Source organism: Meriones unguiculatus, chromosome 15 (assembly GCF_030254825.1).
Source record: "Meriones unguiculatus strain TT.TT164.6M chromosome 15, Bangor_MerUng_6.1, whole genome shotgun sequence".
NCBI classification, from domain to species: domain Eukaryota; kingdom Metazoa; phylum Chordata; class Mammalia; order Rodentia; family Muridae; genus Meriones; species Meriones unguiculatus.
Window position 1 is genome coordinate 53,805,317 of NC_083362.1, and position 17,630 is coordinate 53,822,946.

At 38.6% G+C, this 17,630-nt stretch overlaps 1 protein-coding gene across 11 annotated transcripts in view; it reads left to right on the forward strand.

Annotated features, from left to right (window-relative positions):
* The window catches only part of Unc80 (unc-80 homolog, NALCN channel complex subunit), a 181,264-nt gene extending 165,192 nt beyond the window's left edge, over positions 1-16,072 (forward strand). For 9 of the 11 annotated variants that reach the window (XM_060368545.1, XM_060368540.1, XM_060368538.1 and 6 more), the window contains 6 exons: positions 467-605; positions 2,960-3,016; positions 9,903-9,984; positions 11,042-11,153; positions 11,754-11,953; positions 12,735-16,072. In XM_060368545.1, the coding sequence (XP_060224528.1) occupies positions 467-605; positions 2,960-3,016; positions 9,903-9,984; positions 11,042-11,153; positions 11,754-11,953; positions 12,735-13,001 (857 nt within the window). In that variant the 3' untranslated portion in view covers positions 13,002-16,072. The remainder of the gene's footprint in view (positions 1-466; positions 606-2,959; positions 3,017-9,902; positions 9,985-11,041; positions 11,154-11,753; positions 11,954-12,734) is intronic. The other 2 variants (XM_060368541.1, XM_060368546.1) reach the window with 1 other exon arrangement.
* Positions 16,073-17,630: the final 1,558 nt, after the last annotated feature.

The window sequence follows — 17,630 nt, forward strand, 5'->3', positions numbered from 1 at the left end:
AGGCTGGAAATCATTGAAAGAACTGAATGGTTTTTTGAATGTCAAGGAAATGTAACTGACTTATTTGAAAACAAACCCCCAACTAAACCATTGCTGCAGTAGTCTAAATGTTAATGTACAGTCTAGCTTTTCTAAAATCTTTGGTTTGCAGGTACACATTGGTTTGTACTGATAAAAGTAAGTAAGAAGTTTACATGTGTTTTGTGAAGGCTGTTCTAGTATGAGAGGATAAGAAATTTGTAGACATGAAGGATTATCATTGGACCACTTGGGATGGTAGGTTTGGTTTTTGTTTGTTTGTTTGTTTGTTTTGTTTTTTATGTACAGAGGTAGCTGTGACCATTTAGGCCTAGAGACAGCCCTGAAGTTGTACCCAAGACAGGGATAGAACCCAAGCACAGCTCTGGTTGGGATTTTCTGAAAGGTATCGTGGTTTTGTAACACGTGACTCCTTCCCCACTTTCAGATGACTCTGTAAGCATGCCCAGTGTGGTAAGTGAACAGGAAGCTTGTCTCCTGAGTGCCATTGGAAGGAGGCGGTTCTCCAGCCACGTCTCCAGCATGTCTGCACCTCAGGCTGAGGTGGGCATGTTACCCAGCCAAAGGTAAAAGGCTACCACTGTCTTATACTCTGCATTTGGGGGCATATACAGCCACATTATCCTCTAAAGACTGAAGGAGAACAAGCATGGGTTATGTTTCTAGAGAAACTGTTCAACAAAGCATTTTCAAGTAGGTCCCTATGGGTAATAGTTGCAGATTTCTAAGCCAGGCTTCAAATGAGACTTCTATACTATATGAGATCAAGGTATTGCCTCTCATTGAGATATCCATAAATAAAAATATAATCCTTTTATTCTGGTCAACGACATCCTTATAGTCAGATTTAGTGAGGGTTTTTTGGCAAGAGTAGGCCAGCTTTACTTAATACTCTAGGCATTTAGCCTTCTGTAATATCGTTAGTATCCAGCTGCATGTAGGAATGCTTTTTACCAAGCAGAAAGTATGCCTCTGACACTGTGGACCATTGGCATGCCACTGGATATAGCTCACAGTCTCCCCACCGTGAGATGAGGTGGGCTAAAATGATATGAAGGGGAACTACTGAGTCAATAACTCTAAGACTCAGTGATTAAACCATTTAAACCATTTTCTCTTGATGTTCTCTGCTATATAAGAATGTAATTTTAAAAGCCCACTTAGGAGCCCTTGGCTTTTTAAAAAAAATATGTTATAATTGGGAAAAACAATAATACATGATTGAAACTTAAATTTGTATTTAAATAAACACTCATATTTGAACTTTACATATTTTCAATAAAATTACCACAGAAAATATCAACATAAAAGTTAATCTATTTTTTAAACAACTAATATTTTCATTTCAAGAACTGTATTCTTTCAGAGAATTGGTGTGGCTTGATTTTGAGTGTGTTATTTTGTATTTTTCACTGGAGGAGTTTAACGCACAGCGTTACGTATGCTATAGGCAACTGAGCCATATCCCCAGCACTGTTGTTTATACCCTTACACTCATTGTAGTACGATTTCCACATAGACTGTAATATTAGTAGGTATATATGACTATGTTTAAGTTAGTCTGATTTATATACTGGAGTAATTATATTGTACCCAAACCACTCAATAAACAGTTCATGTAACCTAACATTTGATAATTTCCCTTTAAGCATGAAATATTTTATAAATAAAACGTGTAACCAAAGAACCAAATGATGTGTCCAGATAAAAGTAACACAAGCAATTAATGTTGGTAACATGATTTATTTTAAGTTGTTAATTATCCACGTTTGTATTGAGAATGAAACTAGAATAGGAGTTTTAATTAGAGAGGTTTCAACCTGTTCAAAATAAGCCAAACTACTAATTCTCTTTCCCTGTACATAATAATAGACCAACTTACTTACAGGGACAAATTTTATCTAGTATAAACATATCCAAGGAGTTTTTTAAAAAGACACTATAACGAATCACTTTGTTCTTGAATTACATTTTGGAAAATTGGAGAAGGGAACACTGTCTTTGTTCATGACAAAAAATTATTCTCTCCCTGGGGACAGAGACTAAGTTTACAGTCAGTTCTTTGGGAATAGTCTCTTCAGTTTTGTAGATGCTTACATCTATACAGCTTCATACATGTGCATTGAATGCCTATGGTTGCTTATCTCAGTGCTAAGCCTGAGGGGAATGTGAATAAAATACAGCGCTGCTCACCTCATCTGCGTTCAAATAACTGGGCAAACTATTATTTGCTCACCAATTGACAGGCTTCTGTTAGATTAACAATTCAGCCACTAGAGACTGTAGATTAGGGAGGTAAATGTGAGTTCCTTGTAATGTTTTGAAGATACCTTCAGTTTGTTTACTGACATTTCCATTGCAAAATTAGCAGGGGAAGTTGGGCTCTTTCTTTGCTTTTCTTAATGGCATCAGTTTCCAGACTTTGGTTGTGGCCATTCATGGTAAGTGGTTTCTGTGCGGTAATGTTAGGAAATACGAGAAAATGTCTGGTCATTGAAATATTGTGTCCATAATGTAAGTTAAAAATAATAACCACGTAGCCAAATGGCTACCAAAGAAATCATGGATTCATCTTCTACAGATCTATTCTGCAATGCGTTTCAGAGCTTAGAGCTCATGTGTCCATTTGGACTCATTTTAACTCTTGACCAATAAACAGACTGCTCCTCTGAGAGTCGTACCCATCCGAAGTCTTTCCTTCCCCCATTGCCTTGAGTCCTATGTCTCGACAAACCCAGCACAAGGTGAAATGGTTGACTGTCTCCTTTTCCTTCCCTGTTCTGTTAAATTTATTTTCAGTTCTTGGAAACAGAAAATTGCATGCTTCCCCTTCCCCTTTCCTTTTCTTTTTTCTCTTTTTATTTTTTTTCCTTTTGCATTCTCTTTCCCTAAATGCTTCATCTCCCTACCCCTCCTGCAGTGAACCTAATGTCCTCGATGACTCCCAGGGCCTGGCCGCCGAGGGCAGCCTCTCTAGGTACAGTGTCAAAGCTACCTGTCTATTGGTGTCTGTGCTGGGAAACTAGCTGTTCCCTGTCACCTGGTCTCTCTGTCTCCTCCGTCTTCTCTTGCCCGTCTTGGTACCTATTTCCATCCCTCGCCCTTTGTTGTTCATGAACACACGAGCCTGGAAGTCAAAGGTGTAGCAAACCCTCCTTCTTTACAGCCTCAGAGATCATAAATAGTCTAGAAACCTTAATTTAAAAAAAAAAAAACAAAAACAAAAAACAGAATTCTCTATGAGGCATGTCTAGTGGCTGTCTAAGATCTTTAATATACCAAGGGCTAACAGTGTAGTTCAGTGGTAGAGCATGTGTTTACCGCATGCAAGACTCTGGATCCAATACCCAGTACCTCCCCCAAAGTTTGCAATACAAAATGTTAAATTTCTCCCATTTAATTATTCCTTTGCACACTGATATTCATTGGGAATTGCTTTGGGAGGCCATTTTAGTACAGCTTCCTCTCAGGAAGCCCCTGTACTCAACCAAGTCAGATTTGTTTTTAGCTAATATCATAGATGGTAAAAAGTAAAATTTAAAAAAATGATGCTGTGAGAATAGTAATATCATAGTAATTTATGTGATTGCTTCTCTTTGATACATGCTGTCTGGCGTGTCATTACTGTACTTTGTTCAAACACGTAAAGAATATTGGTTCTAGCAAAAGATGACTCAAACATGAAAAATCAAATGCGAGCTTTTCTTAAAAAGTAGTAAGAGAAGTCATACAATAGAAACCCATTACCTAGACTATTTGCTTAAGCCTCAGAAAAGGGTACTGCACCTTTAACACTCAGATGAACCACGTCAAACATTCCTAATCTTGTGCTGTTGACTTACACCTCTCAACTAATCCTCATTAGGGGCAATGCTTCTTGTTCATCCTTAGAGTGTCTTTGTCCCATCTCAAGAGAAAACAGTCCCAGGGCTGCACTATGTAGTGAGTTCAATGCGCCCCCCCCCCCATGTTTATTGCTTTATCTCAGAGATGAGGAAATGTTGAGAGGCCGTTCCTGTGAGAGGTTGTCTACTGTTTTCTTTGCACCTTGTTTGGATTTCACATTTTCTTCTGCAACTGAAAATGGGAAATTTAGTCCGTCATCAGGTCTATTGTTTTTTGGTTTTTGGTTTGTTTTTGGTTTGTTTTGTTTTGTTTTTTACTGGAGCCATAATTCATGACATTCATTTGTGTTTGCGAGCCCTTGCTTGAACAGATTGGTCTCTTATTGGTAAATGTGGAAGTGCTGCCGAGTGCAACCCTAGTTAGCAGGAACTGTAGGGAAAAACAGGTCGAGAAACACAGTCCTGGAGAAGGTTTCCCTTAGCTCTTCCTGGTGTCTGCAGAACTTTCAACAAGTCTAGGAGGGGCAACAATGCTTTTAAAGATGTAACTGTGCTTAAAAGTGCCTTGATTTCAGAAGGCAGGAACACTGGCTCATTAAGGGCAGAAATGAAATTAGTCAGGTTTCAATCTAGATCAAGTCGTGCGGAGAGTTTTCTGATTAGTTCAGATTCTACTTCTGCTAACGTAAATCTCCGTCCAGGGTGTGCAAGATGGGACAGGAGCAGCCTGTTTTTATTAATTCTCTTAAGGATTTGGCTTCCCCAGACAGCTCAGAGTTCAAATGACTGGGGTTATTTGAACTGATTCAGTCTGTGCTGTGCCCAGTGCAAAGGGATGAAACTCAACGTCTGTGCTAGAGAGGAAGAAGAGTCCAGAGCTAGGGTTAGAGACCTCCGGGCGAACGGATCATGCTAGCATCTCAATGACCATCTTGAATCAGCTGTTGCTGATCTGTTGTTGCTGCTGTCAGTTTTCCTCCGGACCTTGGTGTTAGTCACCAAGCCCAGCTGTTGTCACTAAGAAACAGACTGGTGAACATTTTGCTTTGGATTCTGAAATACTTTCATCAGTGTGGAGGCAACCCACCAGTCAGTAGCACATCCACCTTTGCCATGCGCTGCAAGCTGTATCCTTATGAACACCACTGAGTCAGCAAGTTCTCTTTGGAGGAGAGGAAGTTTAGGCATTTACTAAAAGGGGAGATCATGAAATGCCACATTTTAACATACCTTGTTCGGAGGCTTTCTTACTTTTGGCACAAGAATTCCTCATGCACATTATTAAAATCCCAAAGTAGAAAGGCAGTGACATGGGAATTACATTTAATATACACTCTAGTATTTATGATTTGAAGTACAGTCAAAATTATGCTGAAGAAATTCTGACTCAAGCTTACCAAGGAGCACACCGAAAGGGACGCGCAAAGCCCTACCATCCCTACCCCTTATTTTTCTGCTTAACTTTTATAGGACCTTGCTTCTGACAGGCCACTTGTTTTAGACAAAAGAGGCAAGTTGGACTAAATAGGCTGAATGAGGAAGAGAACAAGATAACCAGATAAGTGGACAGGAACTCAAAAGAAATGGTACACCAATTGGAAACTTCTAAGAGTTTTACTAAACTGCATTAATACATTTCTTTTAAAAAATCCAGCCACCAAGTTGCCTATCAGAAACATTGCTTTCTCTCTGCTTCTGTTTCTTAAAACTTCAATTGGAAATTAATAAGCTAAATCAAAATTCCATGGAAGATTTTTCTTCTTTGGAGAGCGCTGCTCTGAGAGATCATTGTAGAGGTTCCTCAAACACACATATATACCACAGGTATATTTTTTCCCTCCAGAGTAATAGATATCTAGAGAAGTTATTTCAGTCCTTAAGGCTAGATGTTTATAATTGAGAACCAGATTAGGTTAAAATGGCATGAGAATTTCTTTTTAAATTAAGAGTTCACTGTCGACTCATGCCATTTTAATTTTGGGAAAGTTTGATCACAGTGAAAATTACGAATATAATCTAAGTTTGAGCAAGACTGTAGTCTAGATGAGATAAGAACCTAGAGAGTCATGCCCATCTCATGCTTACAGGTGCCTCTAAGCGTGAAAACTTGCCAGAGACTCATCACATATAAGGAGGATTCCACCAGCCTGACGCAGATGCCCTCTTTGCCATTGCTAAGACAGTTCTCACAAAATGTCATAAATTCAGTTATTCCCTACCATCTGAAATGAGCCTCTAATCTGTAAATTCTGAGCACTTAACTACAGAATATACTAAAATATGTATATTCTTGTGTTCTAGGAAAGCTAAGTAAACTTTAAAGAATAATTGGTTTGTGAAAGGACAGGAGTAAGCTTTGGTCTGCTGTTTGCTTCCCTGCTGTCTGCCTGTTGCTCCTTTTTGACTTCATGAGTTCCCACCGCAAGGCAGTCAATCACTCAGAATAAATGGCTGCCGCATGTCTTATGTCCCACTTCTAGAGTTCTATAACCAAGTCAAAGCTGAAGCCAAAAGTATAGAAAGAAGCATTAAACACACCAAATTAATATCTAGATAATGTTGTCATCCAGTGCTTCTGCTTAACTTTTTATTTATGATATACTGCAACACATAGTTTATAAATGACACCAATTATCCTTGCATTACTGAACGGCTCCTTTTTTAACATAATTTTTAATTAAAGAAATACTATAAGACATGTAATCAGGAAACACACATATGTATACACTTAAGTCCAGGCCATCATGCTGCAACAGTAAAACAGAGGTAATCTTTGTCAGAATCATTTTCCTAATATTACCTAAACTCTCCTCGCTTCTGAATTACTTCCTTGTGTTATAAATAAGAGCTAGTTTTTGAAGACAGTGTGAATCACACCAACTCTGCTGTGACCTGGTTGAATTTTCTTTTCTAAAACCTGGCTCTTCCTATCATTTGCCAAAGTAATATTTTCAGCAACTCAAAAACACAGGGGAAAGAAAGGCATGACAACACAGGCCTGTCATGTAGCCCTAGCACTTGGGGGCAGAGGCAGAGAGGCAGAGAGGCAGAGAGGCAGAGAGGCAGAGAGAGGCAGAGAGAGAGAGAGAGGCAGAGAGAGAGAGAGAGAGGCAGAGAGGCAGAGAGGCAGAGGCAGAGAGGGCTTTGTGGGTTCCAGGCAGACCGGTTTATAAAGCTAATTCCATCATAGCATAGCCAGGGCTACCTTCTTCCCCACCCCCACCAAAAAAAACAAACCAAAACAAAACAAAAACCCTGTTTTTAAATAAATATATAAGTTTAGAAAAGTTGTATTAGCTTTTATACTTATTGTTTCACCCTATTTGGTTAAGACAGTAAAAAATCCGCTGTCATTCTTAAAATTAAAGCTTTCAAGAAACCAGTGTTCTGTAGAAGATAGTTTTTATTATTTGATCCGTTACTCTGACAAACCTTGACATCATCTCAGCTTCTCAATTAGTCTTCATGAAATGGAAATAGATATTTCAGTTATTCAAAAGGATTCAGTTGCCTACTAAAATATTTTTAAAATGGAGACTACCCAACAAAATATAGTAGCTCCTTGATGATGAAATTAATTTTGATTATTACATTTGTGGTAGGCTCTGAATGGGACTGAACGGAACATAATAAAAAAAGATCTTGGCAAAAAGAGCTTGGCTTTCTCCTGGTTCCCACAAATAACTGAAATATTACATTATATGAAGAAATAGAAGTTAAACTGAAGCTAATTTTTATATATAGTTCAAATTTTAAATAAGCTCCAAGAAATGAAAATTTTGCATACATTACATTCATTGTTAGCTTTTTTTTAGCTGGTTATTATTCATATGAATTAATTTGTTGATGTGGCAAATACAAATGTCAGCATCATATTTCTAGGGCAAGTATAATTTATTGCCTAGGATGTCTTCCAAACACATGTTCTGCAATTCCATCTTTGATGTATACATTCTTATGTTATTTACATAGAACAGACAATTACTAGAGAAACTTGATAGATTTATCAGCTATAAGCCTCTCTTTCCATAGAGAAATGTTGATGCTCGTGGTCTTCCTCTTAGAGTAGACATCATGAAGTTACTGTTATGTTGTGACATTTAACTCTCCGAGTAATGTATTTTTTTTTCTTTTCCTGCACCATTTTTTCTCACAATCTCAGGTTACTAAATAAAAATGAGACAAGTGGACTGCCTCACATTCATTTTCTCTGGCCAATTATTTTCCAAATGTATTACCTGCTTCCTCTCAGTACCCTACAACCAATAAAACCATTACGAACAACAAATGTAAAACAAGAAAGCATGCTATTTACATCACTCTTCATATATAAACCATTTCACATCAACTAACTTCTTTTCTCTACCTTAATGGGAGGTAATTGGTAAGTATCAACCTCCCTTTATGGCCAAGGGAACTGAGGTAACATCTAGATGTCAATGAAGGATCCATTCCAACAGTAGCTTTGCTTGGTATTGGGAGAAATGTATTTCTACTGTGTGCATACATATGCTTTCCAACTTAACAGACACATGTTAACGTGGGTAATTAAGAAGGAGCTGTCCTATCAGACATGCCAGCAACGTAGTCTGGACCAATTATCGGAGCGTCCTGCACCGTTTCTTCAGTGTAGGCTTCCCTCATACACACGACAAAGTCATAAAGATAATGTACTTTAAGCTTGATTTTTTTTGGGGGGAAGAAAAGATATTTTAAACACCTCTTTTTTCTATTCTTCATAGAATTTTGTGATAAATATGTCAGATGGTGCAATCGTGTCCCCATTTTATAGAGAGTTTGGCAGATCTTATCGAGAATTGTTGCTTTTTCTTCTAGTGAAAATATGAGTTGGACTTTAATAAACGATAGCCTTGACTGTACCAACTGTGACCATTGGCCAGCCCTCAGTACATGGGAAGCATCTGAATGCCCATCTTGCTGCTAATTTCTTTTACTCAAAGTGTGAGGTATTTTTGTAGCACATTATAAAAACAGGAGTGTATAGATAGACTAATTTTCTTTTTTTCCTGGGCAGTTGCTGACTGGGTTTTTTTCTGTGGGATATTTTACCCTAAGAATATCTGTAGATGGCTCTCCTTTTGCAAAGGCAAAGACACTATTGAACCATAAATCAATCACATTGACATCGACCACAAAATTAAAATATCATATGGGGCACAGTGCTTTCTCTTTTCATTCTCTCTTCCATTATAGATAGCTATGATACATGCATGGAGAATGAAAAAGAAATCATGGCCTATTTCAGTACGTTCAGCTTCACCCAACACTAAAGTAGCAGGCCCTACCAGTAGTCATTTTTGCTTATAAGAGACACACATACACAGCAAATTTGGGGGGAGCAGACTACTCCTTTTTTCAACTGCACAGTTTGTTCAAGTGCAGCTAATTGAATTGTCCTGACAGTATACTTCGCCAGCCTTTTAAATCTAAAATAATTTCAAACTTATTTAAATTCCCTACCTGTATATCTGCTGACTTGCCCAGCTGTCACAGAGACTTCAGGCTGCAAACATGTGTTGAATGTGTCCCTTCACCCAAATGCAATGTGTCTGATGTGTTCAATATCTGTCCATCTTATTTTTCATTTAAATTGGAAGTTTTAAAACAGGTGTTCCCATCTATGTGACAGAGTTGTTTGTGTGTATTTGTCACCAGCGTTTCCATTCCCCTTGGGAAAAAATTGAGATTAGAACATGATAAGCTTTTTGATGGCTTATAAACCAGGGGTGTGATCAAACCATCGTCCTGCTGAATGGTAGACACAGCATCAGTGATTGAAAGCAGAATCTCAATTTTGACAGCTTGGGGCTACAAGGCCTTGTCCTCCTTTCCAAGCCTTTGAAAACTCCTACCCCAGGGACCCTTTCCCAACCATCCTTCAAAGATAATGGTATCTTTGAAGTGACTGTTCCATATAAGTGGTTTTGGCTAACACCCGTCAAAGAATGGTCCTCTGCGCTGTCTCCAGGGAAGACTAATGTCGCTGATGCTTGGCAGGGTGGCAAGTGTACAGAGTGAGCCCGGCCAGCAGAACGTCCTCTTGCAGCAGCCACTGGGGAGGAAGAGGGGCCTGAGGCAGGTAAGAAGACCCTGAAATGCTAAGAGAGTCATTAAGGTGGACGCTCTACTTGTTTGTCATTGTTTATTAAGATTACGCTTGGCCCTCTCGCCTGAAATAAGCAGCTCACAGCAACCTTGCAACATGGTGAGTGCTTGGGCAAGCTGAACACATGAGGCTTCTGTTTCAAATACGAATCTCTTATTGTGCAAAGCTGGTTATTTGATAAGGTAGGTCAGGCCTATAGGTCTTCTTGTTCTCTGCTTGGCAAGTTTCTTTCCCAGGCAAACTCACTGGCAGGGCTTGCACAGGCTCTTACACAGTTCACTGAAGGCCTGCTTTTCCAGAGAGACAAAGAAAGGTCCTTCCTCACTCCGAGATTAGAGATTTACTACTGAAATGGAAGGTCGTATTTTTAGCTGGGTGCTGTGGTGCATATTCACATTCCCAGAACATAGGAGGCTGAGGGAGAAGGGTCTGGGGTTCAAGGCCAGCCTGGTCACACAGAATTGGAGGCCAGTCTGGGAGTGGTAGTAGAATACAGATCTCTTAGTGTGAGGTTCCTCCCTTTGTCAACCCCTGCCCCTTCTGCTCCCATCGTCCATCTTCCCCTCACACCCCTCTCCTCTCATTTCTCAATTTCTGGACAGGCTTTCACTATATACGCCAAGCTGGTGTCACATTCAATCCTCCTGCCTCAGTTTCCTGAGAATTCAGGGATTCCAGGTATATACCACCACCCTGGCTCATATTAAAAATCTGAGTGAAGCTCTTCTTGTCATATCTGGGTGCTTCTCACCTCTGATGCTTTGCTAGAGGCTTAGGTTTCTTACTCTCTGTCAGCTGAGATATGTTCAACCATAGCTTTTAGATAAGCATAAGTCAGGTATTAAGCATTATTTTTTTTGTTTCCTTTCAATTAAAAAAATCTCAAATTTGGCATCTCAAGTCCATGAATGCTCCAACATGGCTACAGGAAGAAACAGGGGGACCAGTCAAGTCAGGGTTTCCTGAGCACAATATCTGTTCCTAGACAGTTGTACTTTCTTGCCAGTTTTGTTTTATCTGTTTTCTTCAGCTAAGACGCCCTCTCCTGTCAAGGCAGAAGACTCAAGCTGAACTCAGAAACCGTCATGGCGCTCGACTGTCTACCACTCGCAGGAGCATTCAACCGAAGACAAAGCCATCTGGTGAGGCAGGCCTCTTGTGTCCCTTCTGATTGTACCACTGTTCTGATGGCAAGCAGCCTGGAAGGCCTGCAGAAACTGAGCTGATGTGAATAACCTCACCTTTAGGGAATTCTTAAGATATGTTTCCCAGGAACCTTCACTACTTTCTTCTTCTCTTCCTCCTCCTTATTTTTCTTCTTCATCTTCCCCAAACTTTCTCCACTCCCAGTGAACCTAGGTAAATGGAATAACCCAAGGTAAATTGTTAATATTCTGAAACTTGAATGTAAAAGGTTGTATTATCTTTACTCAGTCCAGGAAGTTGGATATTGTGTCTCTTACTAAAGGCAGAAGCACAGTAAGTAACTCTTGGGGCTTTTCGGTTCTAGGATCCATTGCTAGGAGGTTCATTATAATACGTTCACCTTTGCAAATCTTAGGCCATTTCTGTAGAGACGGTTTTCTCTCTGTAGTCCTATTCTATATAAGAAGATGAAATCAAAATACATAAAATTGTCACATAAGACCATTGTTTTTGTGATTATTCACTGGTTAATGCCAAAGTAATAAGCATCAGCAGTCAATTTGTCTCCTTCTCATTGGTTCATCTCTTACTTGCAGCTGACCAGAAGCGATCTGTGACATTCATCGAGGCTCAGCCAGAGCCAACAACTGCCCCCACAGACACACTTCCTGCCACAGTTCAAACACAGGGCTGCAGCCCAGGCCTATCTGGGAAGCCAGAAGGAACAGACAAACCAGTGCTCACATCCTCTCCCGCCATTGTTGTTGCGGATCTCCATAGCCTGTCTCCCAAGAAGGTGAGGGCACTGCAAAGACAGGCAAGGCCTGCTCCCTGCACTCTTCTCCACGAGAAGCACTTAGATGCTCATATTTCTTCCAGATAATTAAGTCTGGTTCTGAAAGATGTTATTGTCCAAACAGATACTCTTCCTGCCATTGCGAAAAAGAAAATCTACATAAAGTGTTTGGCCAACAATGTACCTATAATTATTAAGGACCAAAAGAACTCTTAATGGAAAACATAAAAATTACTTTTCAGCTGTATTAATCATGGACAACAGAAATTTGATACATAGTTGCAATATTTTTCAATTATAACAAATGAAGTTACTAGCATTGATGAAGCCTTTACATAGTTTTCTGTGTCCTAAAGATCAGATGGACTTGAAACTTTTTCCTCGTTGTTTTAATATTTTCTTTTGCTCATATAAATAAATTTCTATAGGTGTCATATTCTGATGGGATATATAAAGAAAAATATCTGGTAATATTAGCGGATGTATTTGCACAGGCTTTAGTAGTGAAAAGGAACTATAGCACACCATTTACATCAGTTCGTTTTTATAGACCATAGGATCAGCATGATCCCTTCCCTCCCCACCGAAAGTCAATGCTCATGTCAAAGGACAGAAAACCAAGGCTTTGAAAGCTGGAGGGACCCTTATAGACCCTACCTGTGGCATAGGCTGGAATTCACCTTTGATCTCTTGTTCGGTTAGAGCTATACAACATTTTTGAAATGTTCTTTTCTGGGACCCGTCCTACTTGTGTATGATGTTATGATCCTTTTGATCACAGAGTGAGCTCCTACATGCTGAAGAAGGAGAAAAGAAGGAGGACACAGAGGTACAAGGTGCTGCAGTACACAGCCCTCTCTCTGCTCAGCTGTCCGAACCTGATGACTTCACTGGCCTCGAGACGTCCATACTCCTACAGCATGGAGACACTGTCCTTCATATCAGTGAGGAAAATGGCATGGAGAACCCCCTGCTGTCCAGCCAGTTCACTTTCACTCCTCCAGAGCTGGGGGAGACCGAAGCAGCCCTCGATGAGTTCCGTGTTTAGTTCTGTATTGCAGGAGCTCCGCTTGCCACAGAAGACTGCCGACAGTAGAATGCTTTCGAGCTAAGTGATTAACTCTAAAACAGCACTTTATAGCCCTTCGGTGGCAGTAAGTCTGAGAGGATTTCGCTGCCCAAACTCCTAATGTTTCATAAACATCCTAAAAATCAATAGCTAAAAGTCTTTAGTTGTGTGAAAACAGAGAAGAATAGGGGAAAGAGCCATCTCACTGCACATTATGGATAGCGCGCTTTGAGCAGCTAGGAATACATACTACTATTACAGACTGTTTGAGAATATATAATATTACTGCCCTCATAATACTAACAATATGTTCTAAAAGGGAATGCAGTCTTTTAAGATACATTATACATCTCATGAAAATGTTTATTTTTGTAGTTTCAAAATTTTACATTAGGTGACTATATGCATATCAATTTACATAAAAAAACAACCAATAAGAAAAATAATTAGAGAAACTAAATAACAAACCCTACAGCCATCTTTTGTTTTGGCCAATAATATAGCCAGTTATTTAAAAAAAAAAAGGCAAAATACTATTTTTAGAGCTATGGAGTTTTCAAAATTTATTTTTTAACTGTCCTTTTCATTACATGTTATAAATCAAAATTCCAATGTCACATATCATTCCATTCCATATCTATGGTATTAGACAGAGAATATTCTAGAAATTCTCAGACATGATTCTGAATTAATAGCATAGAGAGCTCTATAATTATAAAAAGCTACATGTAAATAGCATTGCTTGAAAGAGATGGCATTCCTACTTCTAGCCCTGACTACATCAATGTCAAGATTAGGATCTATTGGGAAAGGGGGTTACTTTTCCTCACAGTCCTTGTGCCTGCCCCTGAGGGCATCTTTTCATACATTAAAGTTAAGTTGTTAGCACTAGATCAGAAAATAACTTTTTCTCAGTAGTCAAATATTCTATGATTCTTAGGAGATTCCAGTTAATGGGGTAAAGTCAGAGTAATCAACTTCTTTATAGACTCAGACAGCTTGTATATATGACAAATAGGGCTTTAACTTGAAGTGCAGTTACTTCAAAAAAAAAAAAAGAATACAATTTGAAAGACTTGTAAGGTCAGTACTTAGTGGATTATTGAAGGGCTCCACATCATGCAGTTCCTCAATGGTTTTTGAAAGTTTAGCAGTTTACATTAGAAAATTGTACTAAGCATTGAAAAATCTCGTACACATATCTACATTGGTATGTATGCGTGTGTGTGTGTGTGTGTGTGTGTGTGTGTGTGTGTTAGTCTTCAAGTAGATGTTAAACAGAGATTTTGACTATGTTGATACGAGTTTAAAATATATTCTATATGCTCAAATGTTGACTCTGTTAGCTATGAAATGTACATGTATAGAAAAAGGAGACCTATAAACCCGAACAAATCATAAAGAAAATGATTTTTATGTTAGACTTGTTTATTAAATAAGCACAGTTTATATTGTGACTTACAAAATCAAATATATTTTGGGGCTATGGCCTCATTCACCAAGAGAATGAAAGTTAATCTGTAAACCCCCCATGTCAGAAAATCGAGGCTGTATCACCTCCTGGCCTTTCGGCTGAGAAGAGTGTGAGACATGAAGGAGATAAGTAAACCTCTTTTATGTGTTAAAACATCTTCACGTCACTTATACTTAATGCAGAATATCCATTTCTAAGTGCAGAAGTAGACCTGTCAGTGGTTTTCTGGTTCTGAGCTAAGATATTTTGCCTGTTAAAAACTATGCTGCTCAATTAGCATTAGAGGCCTTATGTTTGGTAATTACAAGTATCTATGTGCATCTATATGTCTGTGCTTTGTTCCTGGATTCTTGATTCAAAATCTCTGTAATCATGTCAGATATTTAAGAAGTATCGAGGTCAAAGAACTGTTAAATATTCAATAATAACCCTAAATACCTTTATATATTTTAAATGTGTTGGGCTGTTGGAGAAATGATTTTACTGGTCTGTCTGCCTTTTAACCTGACTCCTTCACTGTCGTGTATGGAAATCTGTTAGAAACTTTTTCAATAAGCTAAGTAGCGTTTTTATCTTGAAAAGAAAAAAAGAAGAGAGAGAGAGACATGTCCACTCTGAGAATTGTGTATTGTTGGAACTTCTGAGACTTGGCAGATGTGTGCATCTATTCCATTTAAGGTGTCCTTAAACGTGTTGAATGTAATGTGTTGAATGTTTATGTGTGGTGACTAAAGTATCTATATGTATGTGCATAAAACTGTCACAAGATGTATTCTCAGGAATACTGTTACCTAGAGTTTGAAAGAATAACTTAAAGAATACAGTTAGGGAAGATAAGCAAAAAATTTGAGTTAATTGACAATCTTTTGTAATATTCAAAATGTGAGTAAGAACTATCACTTTTGATCAATATAATATTACTAAAAATAGAACATTTCTTAATCTGTAATGCTTAATAATATTTATCTCATTCAAAGAAAGGATAAAACAGTCACCCACTTTACAGTTATTAAAAATTACATGCAATGAAGATTGCTCCTTTGGAAAGTAACTTTATAGAGAGACCTTGGAATAAAAACATATCATCCATGATAGTGGGTACAGATTTGTACTATTCAGACTAACGCAGTTTAAATCCTGGATTTTCATTTTCAGCATTCACGGCTTTCTATAATTCTATTAAATTTCTTGATTCTTCTGACAAGGAAAGTTAGTTACTGAGTGCCTTGGAACAAACCACTAAGACTAGTGTCAAAAGGCACAACTGGGCACATGGCAGTGCTGGAGGCAACAGTTGGCTTCCTGCTTCAAGCCTCTAAAAGTAACTTAAGACAGGATGGCATCTCTCTTTTAGCATTTGTTTTTTTAGTCAGTGAAGAACTTTCTCCACGTTGCTGCCCACCTCCTAGAGTTCCCAAGGAAATAATAGTGTATGTACAGAGATCTATAGGAAAGAAAGGGTCATAAATGAATAGAATTATAGCCCCAAACATGAACTAAATACCTTCTTTGAGTTATACAGGATACTTTACCAGAGAACTCTCCAGAATTTGCTGCTGTCACATGGAGTCCAACTTTTACTCTGTGACCTCACACTACCAATCCATGGCCTTGTGTCTCAGCAGTGAGTAAACTGTCCCACTTCCTCACTTTCTTTTGTGGGTCTCAACTGCAGCATTTCAGAAGCAAACTTTGATTTGACACTCAGGAGAATAAAAACAAGTTGAGGGCAGAATGTATTTGGAAAAGTTTATGATAAATTTACTTATTTTATTTAAGGATCATTTAGGATCATAAATATACGTACCTCCATGATATTTTTTAATAGTCACTGTGACCATGGGATTAAAGTCCTTTATTAGCCATTTTGTAGGTAAAAACAAAGGATTGACTATACAGCCAACTTCCCTCAAATGACTATAAAGTCTGTTATGAATACTGAATGACCAAAGAGCATGGAAAAATGCATATGAATAAATATTGAGATGTTTATGAAAGATATTTATGAAAGCTTATGACTTCTGTGTTTGAATATGCACATATACTAAAATAAATTTAAAATCATTTAATGTGCTCTAATTTCATTTCTCTCCATTGGGAATGAGCTAGCTCATTCACAATCATTTTTGAAGGCCTGGAGTGTGCCTTCCTTTATTCATCTCTTGTTCTTCACATCACCACTCTATACCTGGTCTAAAGTCACCAATCAGTAAACTCCTTCAGTCCCTCTACCTCCACATCTGATATCCACCTACTGGTACTTCTCGTCTCCTGTCTTTCAAAATAAAGCAGAATGTAGATATGGAAGACAGCCAATTTCACTTTATGACCTGCTGGAATGCTGGTATATTCCCAAGTCAGAACATTAAAGACTTTATTGTCCCCTGACTGTGGCTATAGAAACCATAGCATCCAAATTACCAACAGCTATGTTTTTTAATAAAATTATGAGGTACCCTATCCTTGTTCTTTAGGAATTGCTCTTGTTCAGTCCATGTTTTTCTTCGCATAGATTCCCATTTCTTCCTGACCTAGACTCTACGTAGATTTGGCATTAGGACCCTCACCCAGTTCAAGAATTACAGCTAAATAATAAACAACTCTGTCAAGTCTGTCTACTGCAGAGGAAGGTAAAGTAAAGACAGGAAAGAGTAAAGAAGCCTAAGAAATTACTACACCAACTACTCAACAGTCTCAAAAGACTAAGAGCTAGAGGGTGGGTAGGTGCTAAGAAATGCTGTCTACCGGATATGGCAGGGCTGTTGCAATTGAGTGCGCAAGCAGCTGTGGCTCCCTGAACAAAACCTACAGACACACTTAGATATTTAAGTAGGAGAGGGATTAACTGGGGAGAAGGAAGGGGTCAGGATGAGTGGCAGAGGTTGAAAGAGAGGGTAATGGGGCTGGATTTGATCACATTATATGGTATACACGTATGAAATAGTAAAAAAATTTTTTTTAATAATTTCCTACATTGTAGGCAGTAGCCCATGATCATCCCATGGCATTTTTGCATTATATTCAATTAACTATTTTTCCTTGCCGAAATAAAAAAGAAGGCATTATACTGAGAGGACAGAAGGCCCTGGCAATCCATGACAGGAGGTCGGAGCTCTGCTCTGCGCCTGGCTCCG